Below are 17,784 nucleotides of genomic sequence, written 5' to 3'. Positions count from 1 at the left end.
GTAAGCAACCTCACAAGACCAGGCTAAAGTACACTTTAACTTGTGCTTGTGGCTTACTATTAAATAAACTGGTTGGATTTTAACCTGGTGTTGTGAGACTTTTTATTGGGAAAGGGTTGTGGTTGTGTCGAAGGGGCGCGGCTGGAGCGAAAGGGCGTGGTCGCGGCGAAGGGGCGTGGCTGGAGTGAAAGGGCGTGGTCGCGGCGAAGGGGCGTGGCTGGAGCGAAGGGGCGTGGCTGGAGCGAAAGGGCGTGGTCGCGGCGAAGGGGCGTGGCTGGAGTGAAAGGGCGTGGTCGCGGTGAAGGGGCGTGGCTGGAGCGAAAGGGCGTGGTCGCGGCGAAGGGGCGTGTCCCTGGGTGTCCCGGATGCTTCTCCCCCCTCACTCTCCGGGATAATGGCGCGGATCTGTGTGAGGGCCGGTTCTGGGATTGGGGCGGCTGCTTTCCGCTCGTTGCTGCGGGGCTCTAGGCCTGATTTGGGCCTGCAGAGGGCCCAGCCTGCCCGGTATCTGAGCGAGGCGGCTGAGAGGGCTATGCTGGGGCGGATTATCCGGGTGGATCATGCCGGGGAGTTTGGAGCGAATCGGATCTATGCCGGGCAAATGGCGGTGCTGGGGAAGACCCCAGTGGGGCCTGTCATCCAGGTTAGTGTTAACCAGCCCTTAACCACTAACCTGCTGTTAACCAGCACCTAACCTGGTATTAACCAGCACTCAACCACTAACTTGGTACCTGCTGTTAACCAGCATTTAACCACAACCTGGGCCTGTCATTCAGATTAGTGTTAACCAGTGCTCAACCATTAACCTGGTATTAACCAGCACTTTACCACTAACTGGGGCCTGTTACCCAGGTTAGTGTTAACCAGAATCTAATATTCCATCCAGACAGAGCCATAATTCAGACCCAGGCTGGTTCCCATAGCAACACCTCTTATTTGGAGAAACTGAGACAAGTTAAAGGAGAATTTATTGAGCGTCAGATCCAGCCAGATGGAGGAGAGGGACGGTGGATGGGGATTGTTTGGATGTCTGTCCCAGTGGAGAGCCCTCAGGCCATCCTGGTGGGGAATGGAGCTGTAGAGGGATTGGGCATCCATGGTGAAGAGGAGGTGATTTGGGCTGGGAGACTGGAAGTTGTTGATATAGTGTAGGGCATCAGAGGATTCATAAATGTAGGTGAGCACAGTAAAGTTTCACAACACCACTCGCCTAATGAAGAAGCAGTACTCTGAAAGCTCGTGATTGCATATAAACCTATTGGACTTTAACCTGGTGTTGTGAGGCTTCTTACTGTGCCCATTCCAGCCCAACACCGACATCCCCACTTCATGAATGTATGTGGGAAGGGACTGGCCAGGAGGAAAGAGAATGGACTCAGGATAGGAGGAAAGGAGCTCTGTGGCAGGAACAGGCTGACAGGATGGCCCTATAGGGAAAGAAGTAGAAGTTAGTTGGCTGGGGTGAGAGGACTGAGGTTGGAAATTTTAGAGGGAAGATCTCCAGAGGCGATGAGGTCAGTGACAGTCCTGGAAACAGTACTGTGATGTTCAGTGGTGGGGTCATCGTCCAGGGGCAGGTGGGAGGAAGTGTCTGAGAGTTGATACTCAGCCACTGAGGTAGAGGTCCGTACGCCCCACAACAACAGCACTACCCTTGTCGGTGACTTTGATGACAAGCCAGGTTTTGACCCAGGAGAGCGATGGGTGGCATTGTGGCACAGTGATTAGTAGTGCTGTCTCTCATAAGAACATAAGAAATAGGAGCAGGAGTAGGCCATCTAGCCCTTCGAGCCTGCCCCCCCCATTCAGTAAGATCATGGCTGATCTGTCGTGGCTCAGTTCCACTTTCCCGCCCTCTCCCCATAACCCTTAATCCCCTCTCTGATCAAAAACCCATCAACCCGCGTCTTAAAAATATTTAGCGAGGCAGCCTCCACCACTTCAACGGGCAGAGAATTCCAGAGATTCACCACCCTTTGAGTGAAGAAGTTCCTCCTCAACTCCGTTCTAAACCGCACCCCCTTTACCTTGAGGCTGTGCCCCCTAGTCCTACTGTCTTTTTTGAGCGGGAAGAGTCTCTCCACCTCTATCCTATCCATCCCATTCATCATCTTATACATCTCAATGAGATCTCCCCTCATTCTTCTAAACTCTAACGAGTACAAGCCTAGTTTCTTCAGCCTCTCCTCATAGCTCGACCCCCTCAACTCCGGTATCAGCCTAGTAAACCTCCTCTGCACTCCCTCCAAGGCCAAAATATCTTTGCGCAGGTGCGGCGCCCAAAACGGCACACAGTACTCCAGCTGCGGCCTCACCAATGCCCTATACAGCTGCAGCAAGACCTCCCTACTTTTATATTCAATCCCCCTCGCTATGAAGGCCGGCATCCCATTTGCCTTCCTGACCACCTGCTGCACCTGCAAGCTGGGTTTTTGCGACTCATGCACAAGGACCCCGAGGTCCCTCTGCACCATCGCATGCTGCAGTTTTTCGCCCCGTAAGTAATAGTCCTTCCTACCATTCTTCCTACCAAAGTGGACCACCTCACACTTGCCAACATTAAATTCCATTTGCCATTTCCTGGCCCATTCGCCCAGCCTATCTAGATCCTTCTGCAGACTCTCCACACCCTCCGCACAATTTGCCGTTCCCCCAATCTTGGTGTCATCAGCAAATTTCGACACCCTACACTCGGTTCCCTCCTCCAGATCATCTATATAAATGGTAAAAAGCTGAGGCCCCAGCACCGACCCCTGGGGCACTCCACTAGTCACCATCCACCAATCCGAATAGCACCCGTTGACCCCCACTCTCTGCCTCCTATTTGACAACCAATCCTCTATCCACGCTAACACCTTACCCCCAACTCCATGTCCCTCGACCTTCTGCAATAACCTCTTGTGAGGTACTTTGTCAAAAGCCTTCTGAAAATCCAGAAAGACCACATCCACCGGCTCTCCTCTATCCACCGCCCTAGACACATCCTCATAGAACTCCAGTAAATTTGTCAGACACGATTTCCCTTTAATGAAACCGTGCTGCGTCTGCTCTATCAAGCAGTTCCCTTCAAGATGCCTCGCAATTTCCTCCTTAATGACGGATTCCAACATTTTACCTACCACAGACGTTAAACTAACCGGCCTATAATTCCCTGCCTTTTGCCTGGCACCCTTCTTAAACAACGGTGTAACATTAGCCGTTTTCCAATCCTCCAGCACTTCCCCGGAATCCAACGACGTCTGGAAAATAACCACCAAGGCATCCACTATCACCTCCGCCATTTCTTTCAGAACCCTCGGATACATTCCATCCGGTCCTGGGGACTTGTCCACAATCAGCCCCTCCAGTCTGTCGAGCACCACCTCTCTAGTAACAGTAATGTCATTAAGACCCTCCAGTCCTACCACCTTTCCATCACTAACACCCGGCAAATTATTCACGTCCTCCTCCCTGAAGACAGAAACAAAAAAGTTATTCAATACCTTAGCCATATCCCCATCCCCTACCACTAGGTCCCCTTTCTCATCCTCTAAAGGACCAACGTTCACCCTAGCCAGCCTCTTCCTTTTTATATATTTATAAAAACTCTTGCTATCCTTTTTTATATTAAGCGCTAGCCCAGCTTCATAGTTTCTCCTACCCTTCTTTATCAACTTCTTTGTCAATCTTTGTTGACATTTAAACCTCTCCCAATCCTCTTCTCGCCCAGTACTCTTAGCTACTCTAAATTCCTCTGCTTTTAATTTAACACTTTCCTTCACCTCCTTCGTTATCCACGGCTTATTACCTCTCCTCCTACGGTCCTTTTTGACCATCGGAATAAATTTCCGCTGAGCACCAAGAAAGATCTCCTTAAAGATCCTCCACTGCTCCTCAGCAGACCCTCCCTCCAACGCGCTCCCCCAGTCCACATTCGCCAATTCTTCTCTCATCCTACCGTACTCCCCTCTATTCAAACAAAGTACGCGTGTCTGGGAACCCACTTTCTAGAGACCCGGGTTTGATTCTCTGTTTGGGTCGCTGTCTGTGTGGAGTTTGCACATTCTCCCCTGTCTGTATGATTTTTCTCTGGGTGCTCTTTTGAACAGGAGAGAAGGATTTCTGCCCAAAGAAATGAGGACAGAAAGGAAGGTGGTGGAGGAGTTCAGTATTGCGTCAAGCCTGAAATTCATCGATTTCCTTCTCCTTTAGGGAAGGAAATCTGCTGTCCTTACCTGGTCTGGCCCACGTGATTCCAGAGCTACAGCAATTTGGTTGAGTTTCAATTGCCCCCAGGCAACTAGGGGTGGGCAATAAATGCTGGCCAGCCAGCAAAGCCAATGCCCCACAAATTACTGAAAAAAAGTGTATAAAACTGAGTCCTTTGCTGAGTGCAGAATGTTCAGCCCCTGAGAGGAGATGATCAGAGGATATAGTGAATACACAGCAAGGCTGGGGTTAGAAAGGATATGGTTGGAGGGATGGGAAGGGTGTCGGGTCCTGGATTGATATCAATGAGTTGTTGGAGCTGTTCCTTCACACCTGAAAGGAAGTGAAAAGGGATTTTGTTAAGGTATTGGATAAGATGAAGAATGAAATGATACTGCGGAAAAGGACTGCTTTGAGATAGAGTGGATTTGTATCATTCAGAGTAAAATTTCAATCGGAATCCACATGGAATCAGATGGAGACAGTGGTGAGGAAGGAGATGTGTCTGTGAAAACGAGTTCAGGTTAACACTGTGTCAAACATCAAGAGGGAAATGGAAAACAGTGAAGGTGGATAGGGTGAAAGAGACAAGTGGAAATCCTGTCAAAGAGAGGAGCAGTTCTTCAGGAAAGATATTCCTGGAAGAGAAACAGCAGTGAGTTAAACACCAAAATTAAAGCAAAATACTGCGGATGCTGGAATCTGAAACAAAAACAGAAAATGCTGGAAAATCTCAGCAGCTCTGACAGCATCTGAGGAGAGAGAATAGAGCCAGCATTTCAAGGCTGGATGACTCTTCGTCAGAGCTGAAGACAGTTTGTAATAGGATGTTATTTATACTGATGTGGGAAGATGGTGGGCTGGATAGATAGCCAGCGAGAAGTTGAGGCAAGGGAGAGTTTGACAAAAATGTCATAGACATAAAGACAAAGCGAATGTGAATGGTGGTGATTGTGGCTGACAAGGGTCCTGATAATGGCACATTGAGAGATCAGAATGTGTTAATGGTGGAAGAAGGGTAAGCAGTGTGTCAAAGAACAACCTGAGATGTGACAAAGGGTCCTGGTGGGGCGGGCGAAGCATTTATGAAAGATCGTAGAATCCTTACAGTGCAGAAAGGGGCTTTTCTGGCCATTGAGTCTGCAGTGACTCTCCGACAGAGCATCTTACCAGGGTCATCATCTGCTCAGTTCCCATAACCAGTTTATGTTGGGCTTCACTGGAACATTGCAAAAGACCAAAGGTGGACATGTGGACAGGAGAGCAGGGTGGATTGTAAAATGACAAGTGACAGTAAGGTCTGGGTCCAGCTTGTGGACGGATCGAAGGAGTTTTGCAAAGCCAGTCTGGGTTTGGTGTCTCTGACGTAGAGTGCACATCATTCGGAACAGTGAACGCAGTAGACCAGATTGAAGGAGGTGCACGTGAAGCGCTGCTTCACCTGAAAAGTGTGTTTGCGCCCTTGGATGGTGAGCACAGAGGTGGTGAAGGGATAGGTGTTGCACCTTCTATGGTTGTGTGGAAGTTGCTGTGGGAAGGGAGTAAGGTGTTGGATGTGATAGAGGATTGGACCAGGATATCCTGACAGGAACAGTCCCTGCGGAATGCTGACAGGGTATTTTCCTGTTCTTGGAGTCACCAGCAGCTCCACTTGCTCTTCCCATGCTTATAAAGCTGGTTATGGGGAACACACTGCAAATCAGGTGTGTAAGGCAAGGAAGCAGTCTTTCATAAACCACCATGGTTGGGTTGGACCCGTTCTGTTGCTGATCTGCACCACACCGAGCTATCTATCCAACTGAGCTAAGCAACCCTCTCACTGTGCGGGATCAACAACCCAACTTCTGCTATTGATCCGTTAGATTCACACATCTCAACCTTCCTCTCCTATTGGTCAAAGCTCAGATTATCAGCAGTGATTGGCTTTGATGCAGTGCCCAGGTGTCTATCTTACTGGCTGTTTCAGAAATCTATCATGGGTAAGGTATTTTACTGGAAAACGGCATCTCAATTAGTGATAAATTCATGAAACTTGGTATATTTGAAGTTAACAGAAGGCAATGTAATTGGATACAAGGTGGCATTGATCATTGAGTTAGAATATCCTGAATTTACTGCTCTGTCCAATCTTTCTATCCTTGTGGAATCACATGGCAGGGAAAAAGACTTGAGAATTAGATTAATGTAACAAGTAATTAACATTTATGAAAGATCGTAGAATCCTTACAGTTCAGAAAGAGGCTATTCAGATCACTGAGTCTGCAGTGACTCTCCAACAGTGCATCTTACCCAGGGTCATCATCTGCCCCATTCCCTTAACCAGCACATTTACCCCACAAATCCACCTAACCTGCACATCTTTGGAGTGTGGGAGGAAGCTAGAACACTTGGAGGAAACCCACACCAACAGTCTCCCAAGGCTGGAATTGAACTCGGGTCCTGGTGCTGTGAGGCAGCAGTGCTAATCACTGTGCCACTCAATTTTACTAATATGAAGATTATTGTGATTTTGTGTATCTTCTGTCATTTACCTTTACCTATCTGTCAACCGAAAACCGTGGATGAACTGGGATATCGACTGCTTGCTGAAGTCCAGGTCTGAGGCGTTCAAGCCAGGTGATCCTGCCCTATACAAGAAAGCCAGATACAATCTAAGGAGATGCATCAAAGATGTCAAAAAACAGTACCAGACCAAGCTAGAGTCCCAGGCTAGCCACACCGAACCCCCCATCCGTCCGTCGACTATGGCAAGGTCTGCAAGATATAACAGGCTACAAGATGAAGGCATGTAAAATTGCCAGCTCCAATCCACACCTTCCCAATTAGCTCAATGCATTCTATGCCCGTTTTGAGCAAGAGGTCAGTGAATGCGTGCCCTCCACTCTGGAAGCCCTGGATGAACTTGTAACTGAGGTCACCACTGCAGACGTCAGAGCAGCTTTCTTGAAGGTCAACCTATGGAAAGCAATTGTCCCTGAAGGGGTACCTGGATGTACACTCAGATCCTGCGAGGATCAGCTGGGGGTGGGGGTGGTATTCACAGACATCTTCAATCTCTCTTTACAACAACCTGAGGTCCTGATCTACTTCAAGGAGACCAACATCGTCCTCACACCAAAAACAAAGCCAAGCAGTGTGCCTTAATGACTATCAACCGGTGGCTCTGATATTCTTCATTGTGAAGAATAGTCATGGCACAAATCAATTCCAGCCTCCCAGATTGCCTGGATCCACTACAGTTTGCCTACTGATGCAACAGGTTCACAGCAGACGCCATCTCCCTGGCCCTGCACTCAGTCTTGGAACACCTAGATAATAAGGACACCTCTGTCAGATTCCTATTTATTGACTACAGCTCAGCCTTCAACACCATTGCTCCTACAAAACTCATCTCCAAACTCCATGGCCTAGGCATTGGCACCTCCCTCTGACCGGATCCTGAACTTCCTGACCCATAGACCACAATCAGTAAGGATAGGCAACAACACCTTCTCCATGATCATCCTCAACACCAGTGCCCCACAAGGCTGTGTTCTCAGCCCCTGACTATACTCCTTATACACCTATGACTGTGCAGCCAAATTCCCCTCCAATTTGATTTTCAGGTTTGCTGATGACACAATCGTAGTGGTTCAGATCTCAAACAATGATGAGATGGAGTACAGGAATGAGATAGAGAATCTGGTGAACTAATGCGGCAACAATAATCTCTCTTCAACGTCAACAAAACGAAGGAGATATTCACTGACTTCAGGAAACGTAGTAGAGGATGTTGTCCTGTCTGTATTGATGAGGACAAAATAGAAATGATTGAGAGCTTCAAGTTTTTAGGTGCCCAGGTCACCAACAACCTTTCTACCCACACTCAGCATCCCCGCTCCCCGCTCCCCGCTCCCCCCCCCCCCCCCCCAAAACACGCACGCACGCACACACACACACACACACACACACACACACAATGCTGACACTATAGCTAAGAAAGCCCATCAACACTTCTACTTTCTCAGAAGACTAAGGAAATTTGGCATGTCAGCTATGATTCTGTCCAACCTTTACAGATGCACCATAGAAAGCATTCTTTCTGGTTGGTATGGGTCCTGCCCTGTCCAAGACTGCAAGAAACTAAAGATCGTGAATGAAGCCCAGTCCATCACTCAAACCAACCTCCCATCCATTGAATTCCCGCTGCCTTGGCAAAGCAGCCAGCATAATTAAGGACTCTGGACATACTCTTCCACCACTTTCCATCGGGAAAATGGTACAAAAGTCTGAGGTCACGTACAAACCACCTTGAGAACAGCTTCTTCCCTGCTACCATCAGACTTTTGAATGGACCTACCTCACATTAAGTTGATCTTTCTCTACATCCTAGCTATGACTGTAACACTATATTCTGCACTCCTTTCTTTCTTTATGAATGGTATTCTTTGTATAGCATGCAAGAAACAATACTTTTCCCTGTATGTTAATACATGTGACTATAATAAAGCGATTTGATTTATTTGCCGTTCTCTGGCCTTTAATTCATGGGAGAATAAACTTTGGAAAATAATAAACTAATGTGGCAGAATAGAAAATAATGCAAAAACTCCACATACAATTTTTATACTTTGGAATGCTGGTACATTACTTGCACCAAAATGTATTCATATTGTCAATATTGTGTTTTCCTACAGAGATCTAACCAGTTGTGTAAATGAACAAACCTGTAACTACATTAAACATGGGTTTTTAATTTTGATAGCTAAATTAAGATTTTCTGTTTACTATGAAAAGAAAAGTTGAAATGTAAATGTTAATTTTAAAATGGGGACTAGGGACTTTTTCATAGCCAAAAATATCCTTAACAGCAAGTTTATAAATTAGTTACGATTGATTTTACTGTAAATTAACTGAAATTAATCCTCGTATTAACAGCAAATGTGGGATCAAGAAAAGGAACACCTGGAGAAATTCAATGAATTGATAGTTGATCACCGAGTTCGGCCAACCCTTCTAATACCCATCTGGAATGTTGCTGGATTCGTATTGGGTAAACATCTATCTATGTTTAAAATTTCTATTCTACGTTCAATAAATTAATAAGGTCCCACACGGCTCTGACCATGCTTGACTAATCTAATTGAATGTTTAAATATATAACAGAGAAGGTCATGGAAGGAAATACAGTGAATGCTGTCTCAATGAATTTTAAGGAAGAATTTGACAAAATATGGTATAAAAGGCTGGTTAGCAAAGTTGACACTTATGAAATAGTAAGGTCACTGTTCAATTGGATAAAAAATTCTCTGAAGGACAAAAAGTAATTGATCATTGAGTCCCAACAGTGCTGAAGGAGGCCATTCAGCCCATGAAATCTGCACCAACTCCCCAACAGAGCATCTGACCCAGGCCCAGCCCCCACCATATCCCCATAATTTACCCCACTAATCCCCCTCACCTACACACCTTGAGGTACTGTGGGGCAATTTAGCATGGCAAATCCACCTAACCTCCACAAAGACAAGCCACCCGAGGCGGGAATTGAACCAGGCACTGTGACGCAGCAGTGCTGACCACTGTGACACCCATGGTTATCTTTCAGACTGAAGGATGGTAGACAGTTGTGTTCCCCAAGGACCGCTGATTATTTTACTATATATAAATTATTTGGATCTTGAAATATGGAGTAGAATTTCAAAATTTGCCTGTGATGCCAAAGATACATTAGAAGTGGCAAATGATGAGGATGATACATCCCGATGCACTAGGAGAGTGGGCAGGCAAGTTACAAATGAGATTTAACGTGGAACAGTGCGAGGTGATGCATTTTGGCAGAATGGATCAGGGAGACAATTTAGATTTAGTGCATAGTTCTGAAATTTGAGCAGGAACAGAGACTGAGGTTAAGATGCTTAGATCTTTGGAGGTGACAGGCATAGTGCGATTATGCGTTTCATATTGAGTACAGAAGCAGGGTAGTTACACTGAAACTCCATCAAACTTTGTTATGAGTCCAACCTTGTCATCCCAGTTTAGGAAGGATGTGAGGGTTCTTGATGAAGAAGAGTGTTACCTGAATGGTTGGGGATTTTTTTTTCCCCCCAAGATTAGGTTGGAAAAGTTGGAACTGTTCTTGGGGCAAAGGAAATTGAGAGGAGATTGGATAGAAGTGTACAAAGTGATGGCGGCTTTAGGTGAGGTAAAGAAGGAAAGATTGATCTTGTTCTGTGATTGTATAGGAATCAGGGCAGCCAGACATAAGCTTTCAGACAAGAGATGCAATGGGGATGTGAGCAAGACCTTGTTTTACACAGAAGCGTTAATGACCTGGGCACCTCTGCCCTGGACGGTACTGGGTACAGAGACAGTCATTGATTTTGAAAGGAAATTTGAATGTGCATTTGCAGGGCTATGGGGACTGAAGGGGAACATTGGGCTCCGCACAGAACCTTTTATATTGTACATGAATATGCCTTGAATGATGTGGAGCTTTGGCAAGCATTCTGGTACCTATGGACCATTTATCCCTGTAAGTTTTTTCAGTGTGGGACACAATAGCTGTTACTTTGTAATGAGAATATATCACCATAAGGACCAGGAATAGGCCATTCGGCCCCTCAAGCCAGTCCTATCATTCAGTGTGATCAGGGCCTCAGCTCCACTTTCTTTCCTGACCCAATGCTCTTTGACTTCCATGTCAATCAGGAATCTATCTAATTCAACCCTGGAAGTATTCAGTGACTGCCTTCACTCTCTGGGCAAGTATGTTCCACAATCTCTCAACCCTCCGAGATAACTAATATTCCTTATCTCTGTCTTCTCATCTTCAAACTGTGTCCCTTACTTTTAGTCACTCCCACTAGGGGAAACATCCCCATAGCATCCAACCTGTCAAGTTCCTTCAAGAGCTGGTATGTTTCAATCAGATCACTTCATTCTTCTAAACTCCACTGGATACAGGCCCAACTTGTCCAACCTTTCTTTACTTGGTAACCTGGGCAGTACAGTGGTTAGTACCACTGCCTCATGGAATCAGGGACCCAGGTTCGGTTACTGGCTGTGCGGAGCCTGCATGTTCTCCTTGTGAGTCGTGGGTTTCTTTCAGGTGCTCTGGTTTTCTCCCACAGTCCAAAAGAAGTGCTGGTTAGATGCATTGACCGTGCTAAATTCTCCCTTAGCATTCTCGACCAGGCACTGGAGTGTGGTGACTAGGGGATTTTCACAGTAACTTCATTGTAGTGTTAATGTAAGTTTACTTGTGAAACTAAAAAATAAATTTAACTCCCTTATTCTAATGATCAGTCAAATGAACCTTCTCTGAATGGCTTGTAATGGAATTATATCTCTTAAGTAAGGAGATCAAAACTGTACACTGTGCTCTACATGTGGTCTCAGCTATACCCTGTACAACTGTACTGAAACATTCCTGCTTTTATATTCAATTCCTCTTAGAATAAACAGCTTTCTTAATCACTTGCTGTACATACATACTAACTTGTGCTGCTTGTAATATGACACCCAATTTCCTCTTTACCATCATTCTATTTAAATAAAATGCAACTTTTTTATTCCTGCCAAAGTGGACAAGTTCACAGTTTCCCTCGTTATACTCCATCTGCCAAATGTTTACTCTGCCACCTAATCTTCTGCAGACGCCTTGTGTCCTCTTCAAAACTGACTTTCCTGCCTATCTGCATTGTGCAGTCTGGCATCAAGTTTCCTTATGTTGTAAGCATGTTTCCGTCATCTGACATTCCTTTCCTCTCAATAACCGACCATTTTATTTTTAATATAAGGAAACCAATAAGGGAATTAAGGGTTATGGGGAGAAAGCGGGAAAGTGGAACTGAACCCATTATTGATCAGCCATGATCTTATTGAATGGCAGAGCAGGCTCGAGGAGCGAGATGGCCTACTCCTGCTCCTATTTCTTTTGTAGTATAAGGGATTAAAAAATGTACATTTCACAACATGATTACATTTATAAATTAAATTATTTTTCCTTCCTTCAAATAGTTTTGCCCAGAGCTGTGACAATGGGCAAGTCCCAGTACCATTTTTCAGTTGGTTGGATTGAAGGGCTGTTGCCATTTCTTTTTGTTTGAGCTCCCTTCCGAGTTATGTGAAGCAAATTTCAAAGTTTTTATCTAGTGTAGTATTAGAGACAAGACTAACACCTGTTACATGCCTGAACAAACTTCAGAAAGAACATTATGCTTTCAAATGAAGGTGTTTTTCTCAGTTTGACATGGTCCCAGAATCCATTTTTAAAAGTGGAGTTTAATGTATTTGGTTACTTTGGTAAAGTAACCAGAGTATATTTATTTCTTTACAAGTTACATGTAAAGCTTACATTAACATTGCAATGAAATTACTGCAAAATTCCCCTACTCACCACATTCTGGTGCTTGCTCAGGTTAATGTACCTAACCAGCACATCCTTCAGACTGTGGGAAGAAACCGGAGCACCCGGAGGAAACCCATGCAGACACAGAGAGAACATGCAAACTCCACATAGACAATGACCTAAGCCAGGAATTGAACCCAGGTCCCTGGAGTTGAGGTAGCAGTGCTAACCACTGTGCCACCATGCCATCCAAAGTAACTCTGATCTTCTGACATAAAAACCCCATTACAAATCAATAAATCCAGTGCTGTTATTATTTGAATGGAATTATATCCAATGGGTGTTGACCTTGAAATGATGTATGCTAACTGTTGATTATAAGTTGGTGCTTTCTGCCACCTTTTCACCTAGGTGCTGGAACAGCTCTTTTAGGAAAAGAGGGTGCCATGGCTTGTACAGTGGCAGTTGAAGAGAGTATATCACAACACTACAACAATCAGATCCGGGTGTTAATGGAAGAAGATCCAGAAAAATACAAAGAATTACTTGAAGTGAGCATTCTTGGTATTGGGAAAATAACTGCTAAGTACTAATTATCAGTCAAGGAACTGCCACAGCTTGACTGCTTTGAAATAGAGCAACCTAAATCTACAGATTTATCGTATACTTCAATTGTTGTTACCAAGTTTCTTAACTCCAATTCATTTTTCAGTAATTTGGGAGGGAGGAACTGGTGAGAAGCTGGTCAAAAAGGGAACTCTGCCTGCATAAGACCATAAGATATAGGAGCAGAATTAGGTCATTCACCCCATCGATTCTGTTCCACTGTTCAATCATGGCTAATATGATTCTCATCCTCACAGTCCCACCAGGTCCCTAAAGGTGGCAAGACAGGTAGATAAGGTAGTAAAGAAAGCACTTGGAATGCTTTCCTTTAGCTTTGTATGGTCTGTGGAATCTGAACACCAAAAATGCCACTTTTCAGAGTTATTTTCCCTATAGCATTTGCATCAAAATTAAACATATGCACATAAATGAAGCAGCCAGCATATGAATTACACTTTTAGTTCTATTTAACACTGAGATCAGCAGCAACATATTGCTGTGAAAATGTGTTTGCACTGGATTGGGATTATATAACACCCAGTGGGAAGCACAAGTGGTCTAAAATTGTCTCCTTGTAGACTGGGTTCAGTACACAGATTAATGAAAATACACTGTGAATCACGCAACAAGATACTTTTGAAATGGATTTATACTGACTGCATAGTCATGGTGTAATAGTGCCAATATTATACTTGGGTAAGCTATGTTTGTAATTATATAAAACTGAGCTAATAATATATTGCTACGAGAGTCTATTAGTTTATCAACCTGGTATGTTTATGAAATAGGAGATTAATTATGTGTGAACACTATCATTTCAATTTTCCAAAAGCACTGCAGGGCTGTGCAGAAAACACAACATCTGCAAAAACAGGTTTAGCTTCATCATGGAGAACCTCGAGGGATAAATGTACTTTATTTAAATAACACTTTCCTGATTAAGACTGAGCACCAGCGTTTAATAGTCTGTAAATAAAGATGTTAATGTACTGAGATGTAAATTTGTAATGTTCACATTTTGACCACTGTTACACATTGTGTTCAGCAAGGAATAGTTTGGTCTTGTTAAACGGTATTGTGGAGGAATAACTATACATTTATTTCAGGTTTTAAAGAAGTTCCGGGATGAAGAGATGGAACATCATGACACTGGGTTAGCACATGATGCAGAAATGGTAGGCTGCTGGCTCACGCTCTTTCTATTGTTTATATCTTAACCGACGTTAGTGCTGTACAGTGAGCCCAGGGGCTGCCTGTGCAGGTAATAGACTGTGCAATGAGTGATGTAAGTGAGTTCATACCCATAATTTCTATATATGTTATGTACAGTCTCCTCTCGGATGCACTGAATGCTGCCTTTAGGGGTGTCCTCAAAGAGGATGACACTGAATGTTGCCATCAGGCAGCATATGGGCACTGTTGGCACAGGCTGGCATTGAGCTGTATATAAATCAAGTACAAATTTCTTACCCTTACTGTTACTGTAGTAACACTGTATCCATAGAGATCGTAGAACTGTCACAGACACCACTAATGGTCAGCATCAAGCACTCTTCTTGGTCCAGGCACGGACAGAAGAGCGAAATCCGAGAATGAGGGGAGAATGAATGCCGTTGCATCAAAGCAGAGTTTGACTAGTTACATCGAGGAGCTTCAGCAAAACTGAAATTAGTGGGAGTTGGGGGAATAGGCTCTCTGCTGTCATTCCTAGCACAAAGGAAGATGACTGTGGTTGTTGAAGGTCTGTTCTGAGACATCACTGCATGGGTTCCTCCAGATAATGCCCTTGGCTCAGCCATCTTCAGCTGCTTCATCAATGACCTACTTTGCATCATAAGTTAGAAATGGGGATGTTTGCTGATTGCACCATGTTCAGTATCATTCGTGATCCTCAGGTGCTGAAGTCATCAGTGTCCATGTTCAGGCTCGGCCTGATATTTGGCACAATTGTTACTTGCCATTAAAGTGCCAGGCAATGACCGTTTCCAACAAGAGAGAATCGAACCATCTCCCCTTGACATAGTGACATCACTATTCTTGAATCCTCCACTATCAAGAGGTTAACTAGGGGTTAACGTTGACCAGAAACTAAATTGAACTACCCACAAATGCTGTGATTAGCAGAGCAGGTCAGAGGCTGGGAATTCTGCAGTGAGAAGCTTGGCTCTGCAAATCCTATCCACCGACTACAAGGCACAAATAAGAAGTGTGATGAAATACTCTCCACTTGCCTGGATGAGTGCAACTCCAATAACACTTAAAGCTCAACACCATCCAGGACAAAGCAGCACATTTGATTGGCACTTCATCCACTCCATCCACCAGCAATGCACAGTGATAGCAGTGTGTACCATCTACAACATGCATTGCAACATCTAATCTAGGCTTCTTAGCACTTCTCAGACTCACGACCATTGCTATCTGGAAAGACAATGGTAGCAGACACCTGGGAACATGAGCATCTGCAATTTCCTTCCACTCATTATCCTGACTTTGGACTGTCACTGGGTCAAAATCCTGGAACTTCCTCCCTAACAGCACTCTGGATGTACCTATACCAAATAGACAGAAGTTCAAGAAGACAGCTGACCACCACTTTCTGGAGGGCCATTGGGGATGGCAATAAATGCTGGCCAGCCAGTGACAGCCACATCCTGTGAAAACCCCTCAAATGGAAGTGGGCTTTGCTGGGACTCTGGCAGCTCTTTTGAACCATAAATGTGTATTCTTGTAATGCAAGGAAGTCTTATAAAAAGCAGCTGGATTTGTATGTCTCGCTCCTCTCTCCTATGGTCAATAGCACTTCAACCTGTGTAGACATGAGGCAAAGCCTAAAGAGAGTGAAGGCAACTGAATACATTTACACTACAGCACAAACAGGCCCTTCGGCCCACAAGTCGCACCGATCACATCTATACCTTCCAAGCCATAGAACTATCTGTAACTTCCAATGCCATTAGATCCCATATACTTATCCAGAAGTCTTTTAAAAGACCCCAGTGAGTTCGCCTCTACCACCACCAACGGCAGCCGATCCCACTCACTCACCACCCTCTGAGTGAAAAACTTTCCCCTAACATCTCCTCTGTACTTGCTTCCCAGCACCTTAAACCTGTGTCCTCTCGTAGCGACCACAGTTGACCTTCCAGACAGTGGGTAAAACACACTGGGGCATTTTGCAACTAATGCTCTGAATTGAAGATCAAATGCAGGTTGTTGCAGAACAACGGACCTATTTATTCTCTCATGGTGTGTGTGTGTTGCCAAAACTAGCATTTATTGTCAATCCCAAATGGCCCAATGGAATGGCTTGCTAGGCTTTTCCAGAGAGCAGTTACCATGTTGCTGTGGATCTGGAAGTGTAGATAGGTTAGAACATAAAAGATGAAGGAAACATTATTTGTGCTTTACAATAATCTGGTAGTTTCATAATCAGCTCACTAGCCAAGGCTAACATAGGGATGATAGAAAAGGGAATGAGAAACATTGGGAAAAGCTGTGTTGATTTATTCTCTCTTGTTTTTTTTAGGCACCTGCTTATTCATTGTTGAAGAATGTTATACAAGCTGGGTGCAAGGCCGCTATCTACATATCTGAACGTATTTAAACATTTCTCCGTTTAGTCATTGAACTGTGTACAATCTGTAATATAGATGACCAATATATAGTAAAATAGGTTAATGTTTTAATTTATTGTGGTATGCACTTGTCCCACAGTCTTTTCAATTATGAAATGAAGAGTATGTACATGTGTATGCTGTATCAATGGGAGCCTATTTTCCAGGCTCGCAGATACTTTGTTTAACTGGGAGTGTGTACAACATGCCCTGGCTGCCTGAGTGTTGGAGAGTTGTCCTGTTTGATCAGTATACCAGCAGTGTTTAAAATTCCAGTGTGAAAATTCCAGAGGACCATGGAAAAGAATCTGCACAATCCCCTGGTGATTCTTTTTTTTCCCTGAACAGCCTTAAAGTTAATGGGCGGGATTTTATGAGCCTCACTCGAGTGAGGCCAATAGAGAATTCTGTTCTGTGAGCCTTGCCTGCCCTGGGGTCGGTAAAATGCTGGCCACTGTCTCTGAGCCACAGGAACCGGAAAGGCTCCATGTTTCTGCTCAGTTTGTCGATCACAGCTCTGCTATAGTTTCCGCAGTTATTTTCCGAATTATTCCTAGCACGCTGGGAACGTGGTGATGGGGTTGTATCCACACGAGGTGGCAGCATACTTTCCACTGGATTTTGCGGAAGGCAGTAAGTACTATCCTGCTTCCTCACTCTCACTGTGGGTTTGGGAGACAGTCCCAGGACGGCCAGCAGCTCCCAGTGTGTGTGTAACCGGTGGGAATGGCGCTGAGGTCCACCCTGCAGCATCCACCTGACGAAGAGGGAAACCTAGAAAGCTTGTGAGTTTACTATCAAATAAATCGATTGGACTTAAGTCTGGTGTTGTCAGATTTCTTACTGTGAGCACCATCAGTGTCAGGGAAGTGGCTGTGATCTCACTGGAGCCATGCGGATTGGTGATATTCCTTGCCAGGAATTCCACATTCAAATGCAATGCTGGGAAGCCAATAACCTTGCTGTTTTTCTCCTGATTTCTGCTGAAAACATTTAAATCTCTTTCAGTTGCAACTTAGCCTTGACCTGGTGTTGTGCAGCTGG

At 44.7% G+C, this 17,784-nt stretch overlaps 1 protein-coding gene across 1 annotated transcript; it reads left to right on the top strand.

The window, feature by feature from the left end:
* Positions 1-357: 357 nt before the first annotated feature.
* On the top strand, positions 358-17,560 carry coq7 (coenzyme Q7 homolog, ubiquinone (yeast)). Its single transcript, XM_080207052.1, has 5 exons — positions 358-643; positions 9,106-9,220; positions 12,929-13,068; positions 14,230-14,298; positions 16,653-17,560. Exons 1-5 carry the CDS (start codon positions 395-397, stop codon positions 16,728-16,730), a joined length of 651 nt encoding a protein of 216 aa, XP_080063178.1. The 5' UTR covers positions 358-394; the 3' UTR covers positions 16,731-17,560.
* The last annotated feature ends 224 nt before the right edge of the window (positions 17,561-17,784 follow it).

This window comes from Carcharhinus amblyrhynchos, chromosome 18 (assembly GCF_965287045.1).
Source record: "Carcharhinus amblyrhynchos chromosome 18, sCarAmb.v2.hapA, whole genome shotgun sequence".
NCBI classification, from domain to species: Eukaryota; Metazoa; Chordata; class Chondrichthyes; order Carcharhiniformes; family Carcharhinidae; genus Carcharhinus; species Carcharhinus amblyrhynchos.
The sequence above is the reverse complement of the archived record's forward strand: the minus strand, read 5'-3'. Positions and strand labels throughout refer to the sequence as shown.